General features: G+C 46.3%; 1 protein-coding gene across 1 annotated transcript in view; it reads right to left on the bottom strand.

The window, feature by feature from the left end:
• Positions 1–15,824: 15,824 nt before the first annotated feature.
• Positions 15,825–23,457, bottom strand: part of Gpd1l (glycerol-3-phosphate dehydrogenase 1 like) — a 43,654-nt gene continuing 36,021 nt past the window's right edge. Inside the window, exons 6-8 of the mRNA XM_076577294.1 lie at positions 21,572–21,805; positions 20,447–20,553; positions 15,825–18,521 (exon numbers count right to left, since the gene is read on the bottom strand). Of these exons, the coding sequence (XP_076433409.1) occupies positions 18,425–18,521; positions 20,447–20,553; positions 21,572–21,805 (438 nt within the window). The 3' untranslated portion in view covers positions 15,825–18,424. The remainder of the gene's footprint in view (positions 18,522–20,446; positions 20,554–21,571; positions 21,806–23,457) is intronic.

Consider the following 23,457-nt stretch of genomic DNA (forward strand, 5'->3'; position numbering starts at 1 on the left):
TTGGACAAAACAGTCCTCAACAAAGCTGTCCTTAGAGATGCAGCTCTGAAGTGCATGCCAGTGTTCTATTGCTATGAGGAGACTCCATGGCCAAGGTAGTTCTTACTTATTTATTTTTGAGACAGAGTTTCTCTGAGTAGTCTTGGCTATGCTGGAACTTGCTCTGTAGACCAGGCTGGCCTCGAACTCACAGAGATCCACCTGCCTCTGCCTCCCGAGTGCTGGGATTAAAGGCATGTGCCACTATCACCTGGCCAAGGCAACTCCTTTTTTTTTTTTTTTGAGCTGAGGATCGAACCCAGGGCCTTGTGCTTTGCGCTTGCTAGGCAAGAGCTCTACCACTGAGCTAAATCCCCAACCCCAAGGCAACTCTTATAAAAGAAAGCATTTCATTTGGGGGGCTTGCTTACAGTTTCAGAGGCTTAGTCCGCCATCATCATGGCAGGGGGCATGGCGGCACCCATGGCACTGGAGATGAGAGCCACGTCCTGATGTGCTGGCTCCGAAAGGAAGAGGTGGCACTGGGTCTGGCTTGGGCTTTTGAAACCTCAAACCCACCCCCAGTGACAAGCATCCTCCAAGAAGGCCACACCGCCTGGTGCCACTCCCTGATGACCAAGCATTCAAATATATGAGCCTATGGGGGCCATTCTTCTTCTAACACCACAGAGGCCAAGGGCAAGTTTGAGGTGCGACATCAGACAGCAGAGAACAGGTGACTCTTCCAGAAGCTGCACTTTGGTGTGTTTGTTTGTTGGTTTCTGTCATTAAAAGGAAAAAGGAAAGCCAGGCGGTGGTGGAAAGAGAAGAAAATACTGAGAGGAATGGAGTCTGTCTGGCAGCCCAGCACTCCTCACTATGCGTGTGCCTCAGAGAAACATCCCCAGACCCGAGAGCACACATGGGCAGAGAAGCATCCCCAGACCCGAGAGCACACATGGGCAGAGAAGCATCCCCAGGCCCGAGAGCACACATGGGCAGAGAAGCATCCCCAGACCCGAGAGCACACATGGGCTCTAGAACATGTTATTCATTATTAGGTTATGTCACATGACCAGAAGCCATAGGAACCCAGGGAACCAAAGTCTTTCTCATGCAGCTAAAGTTGGATTGCTGGTACCCCGCTGACCGAGAATAAGACCACTGCCATAGTTTAGAGACAAATTTGAAACAGGTGTTAGTTAAATACTGGCCAAGTGGATGGGCTCTGGCCAGGTCCATCTCTAGGTTTCCAGAAGATGGCTCTGAATCAGGATTTACAGTAGCTTAAGTATTTCCCGTCAGGTCCAATCAGGGGCAAGCATACATCCTGACATACTTCCTGCCTCTGAACCTTCCACCACCATAAGTTTATTAAGGTACACAATATTTTGGGGAACACAATACCACCACATTTCCTCTCTTTTGTCTAAAATTAAAGAAAGCTTATAACTAATACAAGAAAAACTATCCAATAAGTATATACAATATATACAGCCAAAAATTACATTAATGATGTCTAGTCCATTAACATTTGACAGATTCAGATAAAAACTCCATTATATATATTTTATATATATATATATATATAATGTCCAGTCCAGTAACATCTGATAAACTCAGACCAAAAAATTTTCATTATTTATCTTATTTAAAACAAGTAGTTCCTTTTTAAAAGTAGATTCCATAATCTCCCTTTTTATCTTTTCATAATACATTCAGTAGTCTACCTTTTGTCATTTTTATATCTTCCCCTTTTTCTTCAGTGTAGATTCAATGATCTACCTATTTATCCTATTATTTCTTTATCTTTTTTCTCAGAGTAGATTCAGTGATCTATCTCATATCTTATTCTCTTTTTCTTTTTGCTTTCTAGGGGTGAAGATATCTTTAGGGAATCTTGAAAAGAAAATTTTTGGGTTAATTGTCAAGTCCTGTATCATTTGTCCAGTCTCTGCATAAAAGGAAAGTTCAGGGCTTGTTTCAAGTCCTTGTTCAAGTAGTCTGTCAGGCTGGATCATCTCAGCTAGCCATCTCAAAATTGTCCTAAGCAGTTTGTAGTCCAAAGCAGATCTTTCCGTGGTGCACATCTGGTGCAGATGGGTCAAACAAACTTCTTTAGGGGAGTGAAAACATGTGGCTTGTTGTCTCCCATAAACAAGAGCCTCCAGTATTTCAGGAACTATCTGTCCTTGGGCAAGGGGCTTGAAGAGCAGAGACATTTTTGTCTCATGGATCTCTTAGGCATAATAATCAAAACTTAAAATGTAACTTTGGCTCTCACATTGCCAGTTGCATGCATCTTGCCTACATTCATACATTAAACAGTTCTCTAAATTTTGTAAGGTAAGTTCATAGTTAAGGAAATACTGTACTACAGTGAGCACTGATGGGAGAAGTGTGGAACATAAAAAGAGATGAAGAGGCATCAGGAGGTTGACCCAATAGAATAAAATAATAATCTTATTGTGGTGACACATGCTTTCACCCTAGTATTCAGGAGGCAGAGACAGAGGGATCTCTGATTTTGGGACCAGCCTGATCTACACATCTACCTCGCCAGGGCTGCAAAGACCCTGTCTCAAAAGAAAGCAAAGGGACTGGGAAGATGGCTCAGCATCCACAAGAAAAGCTGGATGAGTCTGCACGCACCTGAACCCCAGTACTGGAGGGAAGGGGAAGACAGAGAGGATCCCTGGGGCTTGCTGTCTGCCATCCTAGCCCCGGTTTCAGTGAATATTCAGTGAGACAGAATTCCCTGACTCAAGGGAATAGTGGCGAGGGATAGAGCAGGATATCCCATGTCCCTCTCTATCCTCTGCACACCTGCACAGGTGTTGTTGGATTTCATTCTTGTGAGCTGTTCAGAATATGCACATCCATAGCCAGAAAGTCTCTGATTGAAAGCAGTTAGGTCAGGGAGGAGGGGAGTGAGTGGTGTGTGTGTGTGTGTGTGTGTGTGTGTGTGTGTGCGCTTCTGCAGGGTAATCAACAGCCTGGGTATGGTAGTTTGAATGTAATTGGCCCTCATCATCTCACAGGGAGTGTCACTATCAGGAGTTGTGGCTTTGTTGGAGTGGGTATGGCCTTAATGGAGGAAGTATGTCACTGTGGAGGCCGGCTTTGAGGTTTCCTATGCTCAGTGTTTCAGTTGACTTCCTGTTGCCTGAAAGATATAGGACTCTCAGCTAGGTCTGTCTGCACACAGCCATGTTCCCACAAATAATGGACTGAACCTCTGAAACTGTAATCAAGTCATCCCAAGTAAATGTTTTTCCTTTTCAGTTACCATGGTCATAGTGTCGCTTCACAGCAATAGAAACCCTATTGAAGACAGAAGTTGGTACCACAGACTGGAGTGTTGCTGTGATATAGGACTGGCCATGCTTTTATTTGAAGGAATATGGTCTTGGGACTGTGGATTAGAAAGTAGTGGAACGTTTTAAGTACTGCTTAATGGGCCATTCTAGTAGGAATGTGATAGACAGTGGTGCTGAGTGTGATTTGATGAAGTAGTAGTCTAGAGAATGATGCCCACATTCCCAAAATATTGATTATGGGTGTTTGTTATCATTTAAGGGAGGGTGGTTACAAATTGTTATTAGTCACAGTAAAAAAAAAAAGGCTAAACAAAGGAGCTCTTTCTAAAGAAAAAAAGGGGAATATTATATAGAAATTATGAGATAAAAGAGTAGATGATTGAATCTACTTTAATCCAAAAATGACTATTAATCTCAAAATATTTTACATTGGTATGGATTTTGGCTTATTGATACAAATTTAAAGCTAATTTTGTTATACCATATGTATGTTTCTACTCTTGTTTAGGGTATTATGTTTATGCAGCTCATTTAAAAATGTAATATATGATTAAGAAATACAGGTTAATAGTCATCTATAATAGTCAAACTTGTAGTCATGTAGGTATGTTTTCAAGGTCATAGATAGATGGTCTTTAAACACTTCAAAGGCCTACAGAGTATGGTATTTAAAATGTTTTAATAACATAGGACTTTTCTTGGCTGTGAGACATATCTGCTCCTGGCAGCACCAATTTATTTCAGATAATGGGCATCGAAGGAACTCTGTATGGAGCTTACTTTTTTATGGCAAAAGCTAGCCATTTTGGCAAAGAAACTGCCCTTGCCTCAATCACTGGCAGATCAGCAGGGCACAAAAGAAAGTGACTGCCAAACTTTGCCAAGACAAGACAGGGCAGTCCTTCAGAATACCCTGCTTCAGAGATAAGTCTGTCAGATATACTAGGCCTGTAGGCCAAAGATGGATGCCCCAGTTTTGAGTGACTGTCCAGGCAGCCAGATGTCCCTGTCGTTAGGTAACATTTCACCCTTCTGGGGTCTTTGTTGGAGTTAAAGGCTAAATAATTAGACTTAAATTTTCCTTAGTTAGGATAGAAAGTGAATTAGGTAACAAACTTTCAACTCACCAAGATAAGATAGATAATTGAGTATTTTCTCTAAATTTGCCAAATACAAATGGACTGGATATTGTAACCATAATTCTTACTTAATAACTGTTTTGGTTGTATATCATTTTACTATGTTAAAATTAAATCTTTTGCCGGGCGGTGGTGGCGCACGCCTTTAATCCCAGCACTCGGGAGGCAGAGCCAGGTGGATCTCTGTGAGTTCGAGGCCAGCCTGGGCTACCAAGTGAGTTCCAGGAAAAGGCGCAAAGCTACACAGAGAAACCCTGTCTTGAAAAACCAAAAAAAAAAAATCTTTCCTTTTTAATTAGATAAAAAGGAGGAAATGCTATGGAATAATCCTTTTGTATACTGTAAAGATTTGTCACTAGAACTGATTTAATAAAAAGCTGACTGGCTGGTAGCCAAGCAGGAAGTATTTGTGGGACAACCAAACTAAGGATGTTGGGATGAAGAAGGGCAGAGTCAGAGGAGATGCCAGAAGATGCAGAGGAAGCAGGATGTGTAGAAAATGAGGTAAAAGCCATGAACCACGTGGCAGAGAGGAGGTAAGAAATATGAGTTAATTAAAATGTAAGAGTTAACTAGTAATAAGCCTGAGCATTTACAATTAATATTAAGTTTCTGGGTAATTATTTGGGAGTGGCTGCTGACACAGGAAAACTCTGACTACAGTTATGGAATTTGCCTCCACACCTAAAGAAAGCCGCTGAGGCCAGGCAGGTGTCAGGGGTGTCCCTGAATGGAGGCCTAGTAGAGAGACCATTGCATGAAGCTGTGAAGGTGAAGCCTGGATTGCCTTGGAGACCCCAAGATGTTAGAGATGCCAGAGTCATGCGATACCTGCTGAGGAGAACTGCTAACAGGAAGTAGAAACAGCCCAAGAGAGAGAAGTGCGCTGCAGTCAACAAAGCTGAAAGGAGATGGCGATCTGAAGAGCGTTTTGACAACAGACTTGGAGATGCAGAACTTGGAGTTTGCCCAGCTGGTTTTTGGTCTTGCTTTAGTCCAGTATTTCCTCACTATGCTCCCTTCCCTGTGTTCAGGAATGGTAATGTATATCCTGTGCCATTATATGTTGGAAGTATGTGATCTGCTTTTTGATGTGATTTTACAGGAGAGTACAGTTAAGAGGTTGCTTGAATCTCAGAAAAGACCTTGAATTTTGGACTTTTAAACCCTGTTGAGACTGTGATAGACTATGGGGACTTTTGAAGTTGGACGAAATGCGTTTTATATTATGATATTGTTACAAGCTTATGGGGGCCAGAGAGTGGAATGTGGTAGTTTGTGACTTTGTAGGAGTGGGTGTGGCCTTGTTGGAGGAAGTGTGTCACTATGGAGGCGGGCTTTGAGGTTTCCTATGCTCAGGATACTGCCCAGTGGACGCTGGGTTTGCCTGGATAGACAGAATTACCTTGGCACTGTGGGACTTTGAGGTCAAGTGGTGACTCGGTTGCCTCATCTGCATCCGCTGATGAATGTGGCATGTCAGATCTTTGCCAAGGTCTCTTCTAGCCCACAGATTCTTTGAGGTTTGTGGAAAAGATAAACAACAGTGAACACTCAAAAACAGGAACAAGAAAAGCCTGTTTTTCTTTCGCTGCTGGTAACTGATACTCCCTGGGCAAGCTGGCTGCCCACACCTGCTGGCCATTCCCAGGGCGTCACAGCCAGCAAGCAGCAGGTCACCCTGACTGTGAGAGGGAAGACAGGGTACAAGTTGTCTAAAAGTCCTGCTCGTTCCCAAATCCTAAACCAGTGGCTTTGGAGGAGAGACCTAGCCTGTGAGCGCTTTAAAAACAAGCAAAAACCTGCTAGGTGACCCAGATGTGTGGGCAGGTGAGAGCTGCCACTGTGGATCTGAGGGCTGCCTGCCCCTCTTCCCTGGCCTTCCAGTTCGTGCCTGCTTCTCCAGCTGACTGGACCATTGTGAGAAGAGGAGCCAAGTCTGTCAGCCTCCTGAATGAGAACACCCACTTTCCTGGCAAAACCTGGGATCTGCTGCAGAGGTCACAGGGGGTCACAAGCCAGGGGTGGGAGGAGCAGAGGTTGAGGGAAAAATGATCATCGAGGAACACTGAGCAGACAGAGCCAAGCTGACTTGCGGGCCACTGTCCCACCCTGCTTACATTCTAGCTTTCCTAATTCTAGTCTCTTGAGTTTTTGTTTGTTTATTCATTTTGTTTCATTCTTTTTTTTAATTTATTTATTTTTATTTCATGTGCATTAGTGTTTTGCCACAGGTGTCAGGTCCCCTGGAACTGGAACTACAGACAGTTGTGAGCTACCATGTGGGTGCTGGGAATTGAACCCGGGTCCTCTAGGAAGAGCAGTACCTGCTCTTAACTGCTGAGCCATCTCTCCAGCCCCTGTTTCATTCTTAAGACATGATCTCCTGTAGCCCAGGCTGTATCCAAACTTTCCCTGTAGCCAAGGGTGACCTTGAGCTCCTATTATTCTTGCCTTCACACACTGATAGCTGGGTTTATTTATTAATTATTATTATTATTATTATTATTATTATTATTATTATTATTATTTGAGACAGGGTCTTTTTATGTATCTATTCCTAACTATCTTAGAACTTGATCTGTAGACCAGGCTGGCCTCAAACTCAGAGATCCACCTGCATCCTCCTCTTGAGGACTGGGATTAAAGGCGTGCGCCACCATGCCTAGCTTTTATAATTTTTTTAAGAGAATAAAAGGGGGGGGGGCTAGAGAGAGAGAGATGTCTTGACAATTAAGAGTCTGGCTGGTCTTCCAAAGGAACCAGGTTCAATTTCTAGCACCTGCATGGCAGCTCATCAGTCTGTAATTTCAATCCTAGGGGATCCAATGCCCTCTTTTGGCCTCCACAGGTACTGCATGCATGTGATGCAAAGATATATAAACATTCACACACATAAAATAAAATAAATAAAATCTCGATTAATACAATAAGAAGAAGCCTGGTATGGTGACTCATGTCATTGCTCCCAACACTCAGAAGGCAGGGGCAGGTGGATCTCTTAGTTCAAGGCCAGCCTGGTCTACAGAGCAAGTTCCAGGACAGCCAGGGCTACACAGAGAAACCCTTTCTCAAACAAAACAAAACATTAAATAAGAAATAAGTAGAAGAAAAGACAATGATTGGTTACCCCTATAACATTCCTGTCCTATTGCCCCAGAAGGCACACCATCTTGCCTGACAGTTCAGCATTGTAGCATACACAGTCCATTGATGAGTAAGACCCATGGATAGCGCTTTATCTCCAGTGGCCCCTGACAGTTCAGTGTTGTAGCATACACAGTCCATTGATGAGTAAGACCCACTGATGGCGCTTTATCTCCCAGTGGCCCCTGACAGTTCAGTGTTGTAGCATACACAGTCCATTGATGAGTAAGACCCACTGATGGTGCTTTATCTCCAAGTGGCCTGTATAACATCTTCTGGCACTATGGAAGCTAACTAGCAGGGAGAAGATCTCCAAGACAGATGTACCTTGATTTCTCTATGCCTTGCAGCCAAAGTGTATGGTGTCTTTATCAATTGGGTCTTGCCTCCTGGTTCTGGTAAGCAGCCAAGAGCAATAGCAAAAGTCTTCAGTATTTTTGGAGGCCTCTGGAGCCTCCCTGACCAACAACTTATAGAGAGGTATCACACACTTGGCACTGAGATTTTTGTCTAATAACCCATGGCTTCTGGGAATAGCATTATCCACCCATGTAGGGTACTTCTCTTTAATGCTGCTAAAAGTGTGTGTGATACACACACACACACACACACACACACACAATATACGTGTGTGCGCACACACATATAGTTTGTTTGAGATAGGGTCTCACTGTGTCGTCCTGGCTGGCCTGGAATTCACAGGGATCTGCCTGTTTCTGCCTTCCATGTGTGGGGATTAAAGGTATGCACCACCAAACCAGGTTAAATTACATACTTTTAAGTTATCTTACAGAGTAGGAGGTTTCAATAAAGCTTTTAATACATCTTCACCCATGAGCAAGCACACATGGGTCAGACTTGGGATGTGATCAGAAGGCACAGGACCCGCAAATTAAGCAAAGGTATTTGTTCTGAGACAGGATCTCCGGCAGCCTCTTCCAATTGCTGGGATTACTCCCTAACACCTGGGTTTGTGCTTCGCTGGGAGCGGAACCCAAGCTTCACGCTACTGGGTACACTCCACCAACTCAGCCACATCCCCGGCCCGAGCGAGGGTCTTCACGGAAATTAAAAGCGGGGGGCTGCGGAGATGCTCTGGTGGGTAGAGTGCTTTCTATACAGCAGAGGTCCCGAGCTCAGGCCCCCAGCATAGATCCAGAGTGCCAGGCAGGGGTGGTAGTTGTGCCCGCATGCCTAGCGCTGAGAGGCAGGTGCTCATTGGCCAGCCGGTCTAGCCAATCAGGGAGCTCCAGGTTCCATGGGCGGTCCTGACTCCCATGGAAAGTAAGGCCAGGGAGATGGCACACAAACCTGACGGCTTGGGGTCAAACCCTAAAACCCACCATGGAAGGAGAGGACCGGCTCTGCTCTCATACAAATATCATATACAAATAATAATAAACGAAGTGAAAATGAAGGTACAGAAAGGTAGAGCAAGCCACCTGACATTCACCTTTGCCCCCTCAGGCACCCAGACAGGCTTGTGCATGGACACAGGTACACACAGCTGGGCTGTGATGCCTACCAATGAGAAGGCCTGGCTGGCTGCCATTGGTCAGAGCTTGTCACCCAGGAGAGCTGTGAGCTGCCAGGCAACCAAGGGTCTTTGCTCTCACACGAGTGCCTATCTAGGGTTGCACGGGTTTGAGAATGCCGCTTTAGGTCATAGGAACAGGCCCAGATTCAGGACTCAGGAGGTGCCACAAACACCAGAGAATTAACACTTGGTGGCTGGAAAATAAAGCTGGGCTCCTTGGCCCCGTAAGAGAGAAGCAGATCGAGTGAGCAGCCCGGCCAGCCAGCGGCTGCTGGCAGGAACCCGAGAGGTTATCGGACACCTGGGAGGGAGCACCCTCCCCGGTGTGCATTTCAGTGACCTCTGCGCCTTTGATTCTTAGTGGTCACTGGTTCCTGAGTCAAGGCGACACAGCTTTAGAGGTGCCTTAGGGACCACAGCCAGAGAGTGTGGCTTGAGCCAGTAATGATAGAATTCAGAAAACAAATCTGTCCTCCTTCAATTTCCTTTGTTATTTTTAAATTATTTCATGTGTGTGACTGTTTTGTCTGAATGTATGCCAATGTACTACTTGGATGTAGTGCCTACAGACGCTGGGAGAAGGTACTGGATTCCCTGGAATTGGAGTTAACACATTTGTGAGCCACCATGTGGATGCTGGGAATTTGAACCCAGGTCCTCTGGAAGAGCAGCCAGTGCTTTTAACCAATGAGCCATCTCTCCAGCCCCTGTATACATATTTTAAAATTAAAGTTTTTTGAGGCAGAGTCTCACCATGTAGCCCTGGCTGGCCCAGATCACACCATATAGACCAGGCTGGCCTCAACACCCAGTGATCCACCTACTTCTGCCTTCTAGGTGCTGGGATTAAAGATGTGTGCCACATCACCAGGCAGGGCATATTTTTAAATGTTTTTAAAATATTAATTTTACTTCATGTGCTTGTGCATTTGTAGGTGAGAATATAAGAGTTGGTATCTTTTAAAACACAGATTCACGGATCAGTACACAGCTAGCTTTCTCTGCATGGTGTTTTTTCTTCGGAGGGTTGTTATTTTTTAAGCTTTTATTCATGTGTATGTTGTCTGCTGAGCACTCCGCCATCCCCTGCCTGTCGGTGTCTTGTCTTCTCTCCCTCGCTAGTTCCCTTCCTAGATGGTTTAATTCTACTCTCACGTCCTGCACATATATAGGATTTTATGCACCTGTGGAAAACCTAGACATCACAAAAAAGAGAAAGCACGCTGTCTCAGCTCCTTTTCCTGACTCAGCACCTTAAGGGAGAAAGAGCTTATTATTTGGCTTACATGTGGAGGTTACAGCCCAGTGTGGTAGGGCAGCTGGTTACACTGTATCCACAGCCTGGAAGCAGAGAGTGATGAACGTTTGCACTCACCCCCCTTTCTCCCTTCGGTGCAGTCTAGGATCCCAGCCCAGGGGATGACACCACCCACAGTAGGTGGATCTTCTCACCTCAACACAAGCAGGAGGAAACCTCAGGGGCCCATCTTCAGGTGATTCTAACCTCATCAAGCTGATAATTGAGATCAACCATCACACATGACATTTACCTTCCTGATTCCCCTAATTCTAAACATCACCTTCAACTGTGGGCCTGGGGCATGCTACAATGTCATCCTTGACAGATGGAGCACAGGTTTGTAAGTGATAAGGGGACAGAGACAAGCCCCTCAGGACAGGGAGGCACTCCTATCTGTGAGGTAATTACTATAGCTATTGCTGTAAGATTCCAATGACAGGTCAGAGGACACACACACACACACACACACACACACAACAAAAACAAAAACAGAAACAAAAACAAAAACTAACAAACAAAAGACAAGAAGCCAGTGCATGGGGAAAAAAATCTTCAGAGGATCTAGAGAGATGGCTCAGTGGTTAAGAGCACTGACTGCTCTTCAGAGGATTCAGGTTCAGTTCCCAGCACTAACATGGCGATTCATAACCTTGTGTAACCGTGTATAACTCCAGTTACAGGGGATCTGATGCCCTTTTCTGAATTCCAAGGCAAAACATTCAGAGAGATGGTGTTACACACTATTCTCCAAGCTGAGCCAGCTGACATCTTCATGAATTCAGCTGTGCCTTCTTGCAAAGGGTCATCACAGCTGGGTTTGCTGAGTTTACATTCCCTTGTATGAGGAAGTGACAGAGAGGGTCATGGGACTGTCGCTTGAATATTCCGACATTCCTCCCAACGAGTTGTGTCTAATTCTGCCCTCATTGGACACCACCTTAGGGTTTCCGGGAGGGCCTAAAGTGTCTAGGCTGGGAGGAACCAGGGGAAGGGGCTCCATTTGCACAGCCCTGGGGGTCATCATCCACTCTGGTGCAGACCAGCAGCTGCCTTAGGGCCATCCACGCTCCCGCTCCCACTCAGAGCCCTCAGCCCCTGCTCTGAAAATCAGCCTGAAAAACTCACCGGTCCCCCAGGAAGAGGAAGGCCAAGGCTTACTGTGTCACACTCACATCCCAGACCGCATATGGTGAGGGAGGGAGTGGACTGATGCCTGTAGCCGCAATCTCTTCCTTAGTGGAGATAAGATCAGGCTGGGCTTTATTTAAAGAGACAAACTGAGGTGTCTACCTAATGTTTACTCTTACTGTGTGTGATCTCTTGGCAAGAGTGAGGAAGTTGTTTTGGGTAAACACTGTTAAATGTAGTAGCCATGCCCCACAGAGCACATTTGTGAACTAGATACTGAAAATAAACCAAAAAAATACCTAGCATGTCTTTGGCAAGCTGCCCTTCCAAGGCCCCGGCTGTATTTTCTTGCAGACACAGGAACCTTTTGTCTTCAGAATTCTAAGCACCCATTCACCAGCAGAGGTCAAGGTGGGATGGTAGAAAAGTGACCATCATGCTCTGGTTCCTTAGTAAAGGTCATGTGGACTCCTCTCCAAGAGCCATTTAGTCAGGTGTTTTACTTTTGTTTTGAGACAGGGTCACAGCCCAGGCTGGCCCTGAATTTGCTATATAGCCAAGGATAAACTTATTTATATATCGTGTGTATGTCTTCATGCATGCATGTATGCATGTCACAACATGCCTGTGGAGGTCAGAGGACAACTTTGGGGAGTAGGTGGGTTCTGGGAAATAAACTGAAGTCAGCAAATGCCCTTACCCATGAGCAGTCTTTCACCTTGACCTTGAATTTATGTCTGTTTTGATGAGATCACAGGCGTGCACCACCATGCCTGGTTTCTGTGGTTCTGGGGATGGAACCCAGGGCTTCACGGACACCAAGCACTCCTCTCCCAAATGAGCTACATCCTCAGCTTGGGCTTTACTTGTTGAGACAGTATTTAGCTGTGTAGTCTAGGTTGCTCTCAGATTTGCAGTGGTCTTTCTGTCTCAGTTTCCCGGATGCTGGGATGATTGGAATTTGTCTTAGGAGCTCCTAGGCCTGGCTGTTCAATGATATTACCTGGAGGAGACTTGAAAACCAGCTGAGCTGGAATCCATGTTATACTACAGAAACCAAAACCTCCGAAGGTTGGCCGGGTGGCGGCGGCGGCGGCGGCGGCGGCGGCGGCGCACGCCTTTAATCCCAGCACTCAGGAGGCAGAGGCAGGCGGATCTCTGTGAGTTCGAGGCCAGCCTGGTCTCCAAAACGAGTTCCAGGAAAGGCACAAAGCTACACAGAGAAACCCTGTCTCGGGAAAAAAAAAAAAAAAAAAAAAAAAAAAAAAAACCTCCGAAGGTGACTGAAGGTGACTGTGATATTTAGGTTTTTGTTTGTTTGTTTGTTTTTCAAGACAGGGTTTCTCTGTGTAGCCCTGGCCATCCTGGAACTTACTCTGTAGACAAGACTGGCCTCAAAGTCAGAGATTCACCTGCCTGTGTCTCCCAAATGCTGGGATTAAAGGTGTGCATCACTACTACCCCAGCATATTTAGTGTTATTTGCCAACTTGACACAATCTAGAGTCACCTGAGAAGGGAATCTCAATGAGAAATTGTTGTAGAACATTGTTACATTCTTTAATGCTTGGAACATTTGTTTAGTGATGCAAAGATGTGTTGCATTCCTCTATGTTGTATTTAACTCTGTGAAGCTGTGTTACTGTGCCTGCCTAAAACACCTGATTGGTCTAATAAAGAGCGAACAGTCAATAGCGAGGCAGGAGAAAGGCTAGGTGGGGCTGGCAGGCAAAGATGAATAGGAGAAATCTGGGAAAGGAAGGAAGAACAAGAAGAGGAGGAGAGGAGGGTGCTAAGGGCCAGCCACCCAGCCACCCAGCCACCCAGCCACCCAGCCACCCAGCCACCCAGCCAGCCATGGAGTAAGAGTGAAAGTAAGATACTCAGAAGTAAGAGAAAGGTGAAAGCCCAGAGGCAAAAGGTAGATGGGATAATTTCAGAAAATCTGGCTAGAAACCAGCCAAGCTAAGGCTGGGCATTCATAAGAAAGAATAAGCCTCCGTGTACAATTTATTTGGAGCTGGGTGGCGCCTCCCCCCCCCCCCGCCCAAAAAAAAAGAGCCAAAGAATAAAACAGCTAACAACAAGGAATTGATCAGGTAGCCTGTGGACATGTCTGTAGGAGATTATTTTATTGTGTTAATTGAGGCAACAAGACTTGCCCACTATGGGTGGCACCATTCCCTAGGCAGGGGGTCCTGAACTGTGTTAAGAGGGGAGAAAACCAGCCAAGTCCAGGCATGTGTGCATCAATTCCTTGCTCTCTGCTCTTGACTGTGGATATAATGTGACTAGCTCTTTCACGTTTCTGCCACTGTGACTCCCCTGCTGTAATGGGCTGTAACTTGGAACCATGAACTGAAATAAATCCTTTCTCCCTTCACTTGCTTTTGTCAGGGTGTTTTATTATAGCAACAGAAAAGACTAAGATGTTGACCATTAACCCTGTTCACAAATCTTCCTAGGTGACTTCCGTGTGCAGCAGTGTGAGAAGTGAGGCTAGAGACCAAGCCAGAGATGTCTTAGAGATCAATGGCCACTCTGGGCCAGGTGTGGGCATTGGTTACAGTCTGTGTACCTGGACTTCGTGCTGCAGACCTAGAAAGGAAGCCTCAGGATGGCAGGAAGAGTCTCAGGTTGACTTCTGTAGTTCTGGGGACTGGATGGGACAGGGCCTCAGCAGTAGAGGATGGCTCAAAGCTTTTTGATCATTGGGGTCAAAACAGTGTTTTTCTAGGTGGATGTGGTGGTACTTGCCTGTAATACCAGCACTTATGGAGGCTGAGGCAGGAAGGTCTGAGGCCAGCCTGGTCTAGATAGTAAGTTCTAGGCAAACTATGGCTACATAGTGAGACCCCGTCCAAAAAAAAAAAAAAATACAATTTCAGTTACATTTTTTATAGATATTGCCGAAACTGATGAATGGGTAGCTAAAGGGCATAGTCTCTTTTGAGGTTATGGAAATGTTTGAAAATGGTGCTGTGCTGGCTACATTTATGTCAACTTGACAAAAACTGGAGTCATTGGTGAGGAGGGAGCTGCAGTTGAGAAAACGCCTCCATAAGATCAGGCCACATGCCAGGTGGTGGTGGTGCACACCTCTCTGAGTTCGAGGCCAGCTTGGTCTACAGAGTGAGTTATAGGACAGCCAGGGCTACACTTAGAAACCCTGACAGCCAGGGCTACACTTAGAAACCCTGTCTCAAACAAACAAACAAACAAACACACACACACACAAACAAACAAACAAACAAACAAAATCAGGCTGTAGGCAAGCCTGTAAGGTATTTTCTTAATTAGTGACTGATGGGGGAGGACCCAGCACATTGTGGGTGGGGCCACCCCTGGGCTGGTGGTCCCGGGGTTCTATAAGAAAGCAGGCTGAACAAGCTGTGGGGAGCAAGCCAGAAAGCAGAACCCTTCTGTGGCCTCTGCATCAGCTCCTGCCTTCAGGTTCCTGCCCTGTTTGAGTTCTTGCCCTGACTTTCTTTGGTGATGAACATTGGAAGCATAAGCCAAATAAACCCTTTCCTCCCCAGCTTGCTTTGGTCATGATGTTTATAACAGCAATAGTAACCTTAACCAAGAGAGGTACTAAAGATCAATGAATTGTATATGTGAACTGTATATCCTAATACAGCTGTTTAAAATTACTGATTGGCAGAACACACAAGCTACAAGAGAAATCAAATATACAAAGAATTTATATTTTACAGATTTTTGTGAGTTTGAGACCAGCCTGGTCTACATAGACCTGATATCAAAACGAAGGAGGAGAAGGAGGAGAAGGAGAAGGAGGAGAAGGAGGAGGGGGGGTGGGGAAACAATGACCACACACTGAAAAGGAGGAAAAAAATAAAAACAGAGCTGGGCATGGTGTTACATGCCTGTAATCCCAGCTCCTGGGTGGTAGAGACAGAAGGACCAGGAAAGCCACCTTCAGCTATGAGGTAAGTTCGAGACTAACCTGAGCTACATGAAACTCTGTCTCATAAAACCAAGAAGAGAGTTCAGAGAGATGCTCAGCAGTTAAGAGCACTGGCTGTCCTTCCAGAGGACCTGGGTTTACTGAGTACCTAGGGTGATTCCTAGCACCCACATGGTGGCTCCTAACCATCTGTAACCACAGGGGATCCAGTGCCCTCTTCTGGTCTCTGAGGGCACTAGGCACCCTCATGGTGCACAGACATGCATGCAGGCAAAACACCCATACACATAAAATGCAATAATAAAATAATTTATAAAAACAAAAAAGAAGAAAAATAGGCTCCATGGTACAGGTCTGAGAGGTTGTATTTATTAAACCAAGCCTTTCAATTATATATCCACCTACAGTCCATAGAAGTCCACAGAGGTCCATACACAGCACATATACAGTACATATGGAAGTAAGAGGCTAGCCAATCAGAACTGGCAGAGAAAAACTGGACACTGCCACTGCATCACAGCACCCTCCTTAGCCAGCTGTTAAAACACGAGAAGGCTGGCTCAGCTCCAGCCCCGGCGGTGGATTTCCAGAGGTTTGTCCCAAACTGCGTGGGGGAGGAGAGTAGCAAGGCAATAGTTTAGTTTTACATTCATTCACAGACTGAGCATCTAATCTAGGTGTCTCTGTTCCTACTGCCACAGCTCATACGAAACACCAGTCAGCAGGTGGTTACAAAAATAGAGAACTCATAGAGTGATGCTTCTGGCTATCAGAGCGCAAACCTAAACTGACCTGTTTCCATCACGAGTGGACTGTGATAAGCACATCAGCCGACTTCAGGTCAGTAAGGGGCATTCAGGAGGGAAAGAAGGAAGGTCCGGAAGTACAAGGCCTAGAAGTGGGTGTCAATAAGGATGTAAACGAGGATGCAAAACACAAGATGTTAACAATTCCTCATTATCCTACTTTGTAGACACCACAGTAGCTTACAGCCCTTTGGATATCTTAAAAAGTAACTCTTCGTTACCTATGTAGAAATTTTTAAAAAGATCCACCAGGAGACAAGAAAAGAATTGATTGACAGCATCGTTATGAAAACTGAAATTTTCAGCTGTGTGCCTCCATAGACTTTTAGGTATGGGACTCTACAATGCTCCAAAAGTCTTTTTGGATAGTTTAAAAATTCCCTTAAAAATGTGTTTTTACAATCATTTCGGTTTTATAAGGGGTGTTGAGTGGGGTGGAGGTACCAAACCCAGGATGAGGGAGAGGAAAATCTCACAAGCACATGACTGTATGGCATTCGTACATTCACCCTCACGGGTTGCCTAATTTTTAAATAAAGGTATCATCATTCACATTCTAATTCTAGAATCCAAAGCACTTACTCCGGATAGTGTGCGTGTCAGGGAGGTTGACCTCACCTTCTCTGCCCTTGACCCTGTCACCTGAAGGCTTCCTCAAGGATGCAGAAAGTTCAGAAACTACAATCCTAGTTACTCAGGAGACAGAGGCAAGAAGCTGACAAGTTTGAGGCCAGCCCAGGCTACAGAGAACAAACTGGCACAGGCAGTTAGCCATGTTACTTTCCTGTGGGCAGTGAGGGGCACCTCATTCTGTAGCAGTCTTCTCTAGACGTTTTGGCTGATACTCTGGCCTAAGTGTTGGGGATTTGTTAGCTTAGTAGGGTCTACGGAGGCCCTGGTCCCCAGGCTAGAGCTAGGAAAGGTACAGAGGCAACTTTTCCCAAACTCACCTGGCCGTTCCGGGGCTACCTGGAACAGCCAGATGACTACGGGACACGTGCCTCCTAAAGAACATTGTTCAATGAAGGCCATGCTAAAGCAGATTCTCTAATGCAGTGACTTTCCGACTGTAGTGAGCATCAGAAACACATGGGAGGCATGTTGAAACACAGGGGCCATTCTTGAGGCCCGGGAAACCACTTTCTTAAGAGTGTAATGACCCTGCTGGATTGGGGACATCACTTGGAGTAGTGACCTTCCTCGAGACTCTTTGCCCTACAAATCTCGAAGGCAAGAAGTAGTCCTATGGCCTCAGGAAAGGCTGCATGTAGCATTCCTACAAAGTTAGCTAGAAATCAAAGAGGCCCAGTGACATTCTAGCAGGTCCCATCCTGGAGGGATGGAGGAATGTGTACTAGGCTCCTGTCCATGTCCCTAGGTGACCAGGGACAGCTGTGGCTTCTTATGTGAGGAGTGACAGTGGCCCCTTTCAAGGTTCCATGAGCCCGAAGTGACACAGATGCCAAAAAGTCCCACCTAGCAAAGAGCACGATAAAGTGTCTGTCCCCAGGAGGATGTGCCGGTCACTGCAGGGAAGCATCCTTCCTCTGCCACTGCTGAGTCTGTGTATAAGCCCATTCTGGCAGCGAGTAAAGAGGAAAGAGGCAAGAAATGTGGCATCTTTATCAGGAAGAAATGTGTAGTGGATTATCTAATTAAAATACCTGATTGTTAAGCGATCAACCCACAATCCAAAAAGTTGGCTGGGTAACTATATCAGAGAGAAAAAAACCAATTCCTCCCTCTACTCACATATAAATGAGTCACAGCCACAAAATTCATAAAATTCAGCTGAGTTAGTTCCACCCTCACAAGCTGCCCTGGTGGGGAGATTTCAAATGTGATCATTAAAATAGACACCTGATTTGGGTTCAGAGACACAACCCACAGAATGAGAAAAGAGCACACTTACACACACACACACACACACACACACACACACACACACACACACACACACACACACACACTCCATCTTAGCCAGTGAAGTGCCTCTCTCAGCAGAGGATCAAAGCTGTAGCAATCTGTATGTGTTCAGGGTCAGAGTACAGTTCAGCAGGGATCTCACTGCCAAGCCCTGGTTTTCTGGGTGATCCCACAATGGGCAAGGCTGTTCCCTGCTGGCTGCTGCCCGATTCCTTTCAGATGTGCTCTGGGTGGCTCTGCAGACAGGACAGCATCTCTGTGACAGGCCTGCCTTCATAGCAGATCTGATACACGGCTGTGAAGAGGGGAAACCTGGAGGGGTAGGAAGGGAAGGACGCGTTAGGTTGTGCACCTTGGAGTGAGTTCATTTGTGTGTCCCAGACCATAGCACAACTGATACCATGATGAAAGCACACTTTATGCCCAGAAACCCAGCACACAGGCAGCATCACCTGCCAATGAGAACAAAGACCTAACCCATCCAAGTCCGTAGTTCTGGGAGAGCTCCTAAATGTACTAACCTTGCCTTTTGGCTCCTGTAGTTGTGATTCTGACTAACTGAGGTGTGTCAACCCACGATATGATTTTTGTGCTTAAAAACTCACCCCTGAGAAGGGCTCAGGGCTGCACTGGGATCGTGAACACCCAACACAGTCACCAGTTGGCTAATAAAGACTTCCTGTTGGCCTAAACCCATGTCTAAGTAGTCTTCTCTGGTGGATTCCATACAACATGTACCTGCAGATATGTACTTATGTACATGTGTGCAGAGGTCAGAAGACAACTTTGAGTGTTGTCTTCAGTGTGTTTATTTAAGACAGGGTCTCACTACGTAGTCCTGGCTGGCCTAAAACCTAGAAATCTTACTTCCGCCTTCCTGAATGCTGGCGTTAGAGGTGTGAGCCACCATGCCTGGTCCACGTTCTGTGTGAAATGTGACTTTGTGCACTTCCTGTGTGGAGGGAAGTGCATAGACTAGAGTAGCCATGGCTGGCAATCATTGTAACCACCTGCCCCCTCCAGTCTCTGGCAGCTAGGTCTCCCCTCTCTAGAATTAGGGGTGGTTAATGGTCTGGTCCCTGAGTGCACCCCTCCAGGCTTTGAGTGATTGATCCTTATTCTTTAGCACTATTGGAGGTGTTGAAACCTTGAAGACATAGGACCTGAGAGGAGGAAGTGAGGTCATTGCAGGGTAGGTCCCTTGAATGGGATCCTGGGGACCTTCCTGACTGCTTCCTGGCCACCTCAAACACCTCTTCAGCCATGTGTTCCTGCAGTGATGTCCTACTTCTGCAGGGGATATACTGCAGCATCATAGGCCCAAAAAAGGGGCCGGGGGACCACGGGCTGAGACTTCTGAAACTATGAGCCAAAGAGACTTCTCTCTCCTCTTAGGCTAGCCTCAGATACTGGTAGTGGACTCCTGATCCTCCTGCCTCAGTCTGCTGAGTGTTACGGTTAGAGGCATACACTAACTACCATACTCCGCTCACTCCCACTCCCCCTTTCAAAATACACGGTCTTACTCTGTAGCTAAGGCTGACTTTGAAATCCCTTTGCAGCCTAAGCTAGCCTCAAACTTGTGGCAATCCTCCTGCCTCATCTTCCCCAATGCTGGAGTTTCAGGCATGAACCACCACACCCAGCTCATTTACTTCTTTTCATAAAAACCGAAAGTACCTGGGTGTGGTGGCACACACGTTAAATCCTAGCACTCTGGAGACAGAAACAGGCAGATTTCTGGTTTATATAATGAGTGCCAGGCCAACCAGGGCATGTAGTGAGACCCTGCCTCAAAAGAAAACCAGCTGCAAAGGTGACTCCCTGTAGATCAAACTAGATCCTAGCAGATGTTCCTAAAGCTCCTCAGGATTGGCTATGGATGGGGCTCAACACACACAATTATAACTGACTTAAAACATTGAGACTTTTTTTTTTTGACTATTTTTTGTTGTTACTCAACTGCAGGGTTCTCAAGTGTGAACCTTGTAGATGACAATGTCATGTCACAATGTAAAAATTTCATATTCTATACCATGCATTATCTATAGGATTAAGCTCTTCTCCATGAAGTTGAAATTGGTTTTGTGTAAGTAGCTATTTCCCACCAGAGATGTCCACATCACATGAAAGTCCAAACAGACCGGGTCGAGTCCTAAGTACTCCGGCCAGACAGCTCCCCTCACCCAGCCTCTGCGACTGTCTGAGGACCTAGCCACCCGGACAACAGGACTCACTTGTCAAGCAGCCCCTTCTGCTTGAGGATGCGGTAGACCTCGGCAGAGGTCTGAGGTCCCTGGAGCTTCTGCCCATTCAGCATCTCCTTCTCCAGTTCTTCAATGGTCTGAGGAGCAAAGCATAAAGAAAGGACCCCCTTGAGAATGTTCCTTTCGAGAGAGGTGGAGAGCAGAGCTGAGATGTCCTGTTTCCAGGCAAGGAAAGACCTAGGACATTCCACAGGGAAAGATGACACCATGAAATGTGCAGGCAAATGGGACTGCAAAATGTCCCATTAAGTGAAGTCACCCAGGCTCAGAAAGTCACCCAGGCTCAGAAAGGCAAATAGTGCATGTTTTCTCATACGAGGATCTTACCTTCTAACTGTGTGTGTTTGTGTTCTTGTGTGTCCATGCCCATGTGTGTGCATGCATGTAGAGGCCAGAGGCTGGTGTTGGAAAGACAGTCACTGTCCACCTTCCTCCCTGACCCAGAAGCTACTGACTTAGCTGGGCCTGCTGACCTGTAAGTCCCGGGCATCCTCCAGTCTCTGCCGCCCTGGCACAGACATTACAGGTTCATACGGCTACACCCAGCTCTTTATGTGGTGCTGGTGAGCCAATGTGGGGTCTTCATGTTTGTGTGGCTGAGCCATCTCCCACATCTCCTAGCTTCTAGTGTTTATATCTGTACATTTATGTTGGAGTGGGTGTGGGCAGAGGCCAGGAGACTAGAAGCCAGCCCCAGAGAAGGGGAGCAAGGCTTTATGGGATCTGGGAGGGTAGCAGAACACCTGTGATATGAAAGTGGAGGGGGAGTCTGGTAGTAGAAGGGCACAATCAGGGATGGCATGGGGAGACGGAAGTTGGGAGGCAGAAGGGTTGGGGGAGAATCACCCTAAATTAAGTATTATGAAAAATGCCAAAACAAAACCTGTTACTTTGTATGCTTAATTTTAAAAAATTAAAAGAAAGAAAAGATAAGGGCATTTAGGGGCCAGAGCAGTCAAGTGAGTACAGCCAGGGCAGACAGAACAGGTGCTGTTAGGGGAAGTCTCTGTGGGGACAGGTCTCACTTCCCCCAGTCTGGGGGGCTCAGATGAAAAGGTCTCGGTGTCAGGTAGAGCAGGCTGGGGTTCAGGGTACCTTTCCGGTCCTGGCAAAGGCCTCTGCCACCTTGCGGTTCCGCCCGCCATAGCAGGTGGTGATGAGGTCAGCTACCCCGCAGCTCTCCAGGAAAGTGGCCGTGGACACCTGCCCCTTACAAAAGATCTTGGCGAAAGCGATCATTTCCATGAGTCCCAGGCGGATGACGGCTGCCTTGGTGTTGTCCCCACAGCGGAGGCCATCGCAGAAGCCAGCTCCCACAGCGACAATGTTCTGCAGAGACCACAAAGGAGGGGCTGGCTGACGCCAGAGCACACACACACAGCCCTCAAAAGGTGTGGACCAGTGTGGGAGGTGGGGTAAGTGTGGCTGGAGTGTTAGATCAGTTAACAGCAGTCCATGCGTGCATTCTCTTTGGACAAACTGGTTTGTCTTTTAAGGTTGTTGTTTTTTCTTTTTTTTTAAATCAAAACAGTGCTAGGCTACAGCTTGGTGCCTCATGCCTTTGATCCCAGAATTCAGGAGGCAGAGGTGGGTGGATTCCTGTAATTTTGAGGCCAGCTTGATTTACACAGTGAGTTCCAGTCCAGTCAGAGCTACATACCCTGTCTCAAACATGCACCACCACCACCACCACCACCACCACCACCACCACCACCACCACCACCACCACCACCACCACCACACTTGCCTTGCAATCAAACACAAGGATCTGAGTTTGATCCTCAGAATCCATGTTTTATTTTTATTTTTTAATTTTTATTCATTCATTCATTCATTCATTCATTCATTCATTCATTCATTCATTTAAAAAGCCCCCAAACTGAACTCTACCCCAATGCAAACTGACAGGAAAATGGGTAAATTGAACTACTATCCAGCAGCTAATAAATCACTCTGAGCATCTGCACATGGGCAGTTCTCTTGGGCATGCTCTAGGACAGTGGTTCTCAACCTTCCTGATGCTGTAGTCCTTCAATACAGCTCCTCATGTTGGGATGACCAACCATAAAATCTTCGTTGCTACTTCATAACTGTAATTTTGCTACTGTTATGAATCGTAATACAAATATCTGTTTTCTGACGGTCTTAGGCGACCCCTGTGAAAGGGGTGTTTGTTCTCTCAGGGGGTCTTGACTCACAGGTTGAGACCTGCTGGTCTAGGAGATGGCTTGCTGGGTTCCTAGGTAAGCATACACGCAACTTTAGTTTCAGCCACTTGTTTCATTTAAATTTCTCCAAATGAACATTGGTGGGGTACCCATGCTTTGCACTGTAGTGCATCTGCTCTACTACGCACAGGCAAATCAGATATGGACTCCCCTTCCAGAGGTGATAATCTGGTATGGAGGCTACCAGCCTAAGGCCTGTGTTTGTCAGTCACATTCTATGGAGTCTGTCCACACCACCTCCTGATGGCAGATGTGACTGACTGAGATGTGGGCCAGAGGCCTAAAGCACTTTCTATCTGGCCCTTGCAGAAAATGCTTGCCAATCATAACAGGGAAAATAAAATGTGCATGCAAATGACAGTCCCTTTCTTTCTGGAGGTCCAACAGCCCATTTGACTCTTCTGGGGCTAGCTCCTGATGGACTTGACCTCAAAGGATGTCTGTTTGAACAGTGGGCTTACCAAAGACAAGGGGCCACATTCTGCTTGCAAGCTGGGCCCTGTATCAGGAAACTTTGTTAAGGAGTCTAGGAAACCCATGCTCAGGGCACCTTGATACATTTTGTATCTGTTTCACCCAATGCAGTAGTAGCCTGTGTGGCCACTAACGTTTGCAAAGTCCAACTCAGGAGCGGGCCAATGGTTTCTTGAACTTGTGTCGATGAGCTAAGGCTTAGAGAGGGATTGTTAGCTAAATGACTGGAGTTTTGAACCTCCCTGCTGTCTCTTGGACTGTGTGTCTGTCACCCATTCT

Source organism: Peromyscus maniculatus, chromosome 7, assembly GCF_049852395.1.
Source record: "Peromyscus maniculatus bairdii isolate BWxNUB_F1_BW_parent chromosome 7, HU_Pman_BW_mat_3.1, whole genome shotgun sequence".
In the NCBI taxonomy this organism is placed as follows: domain Eukaryota; kingdom Metazoa; phylum Chordata; class Mammalia; order Rodentia; family Cricetidae; genus Peromyscus; species Peromyscus maniculatus.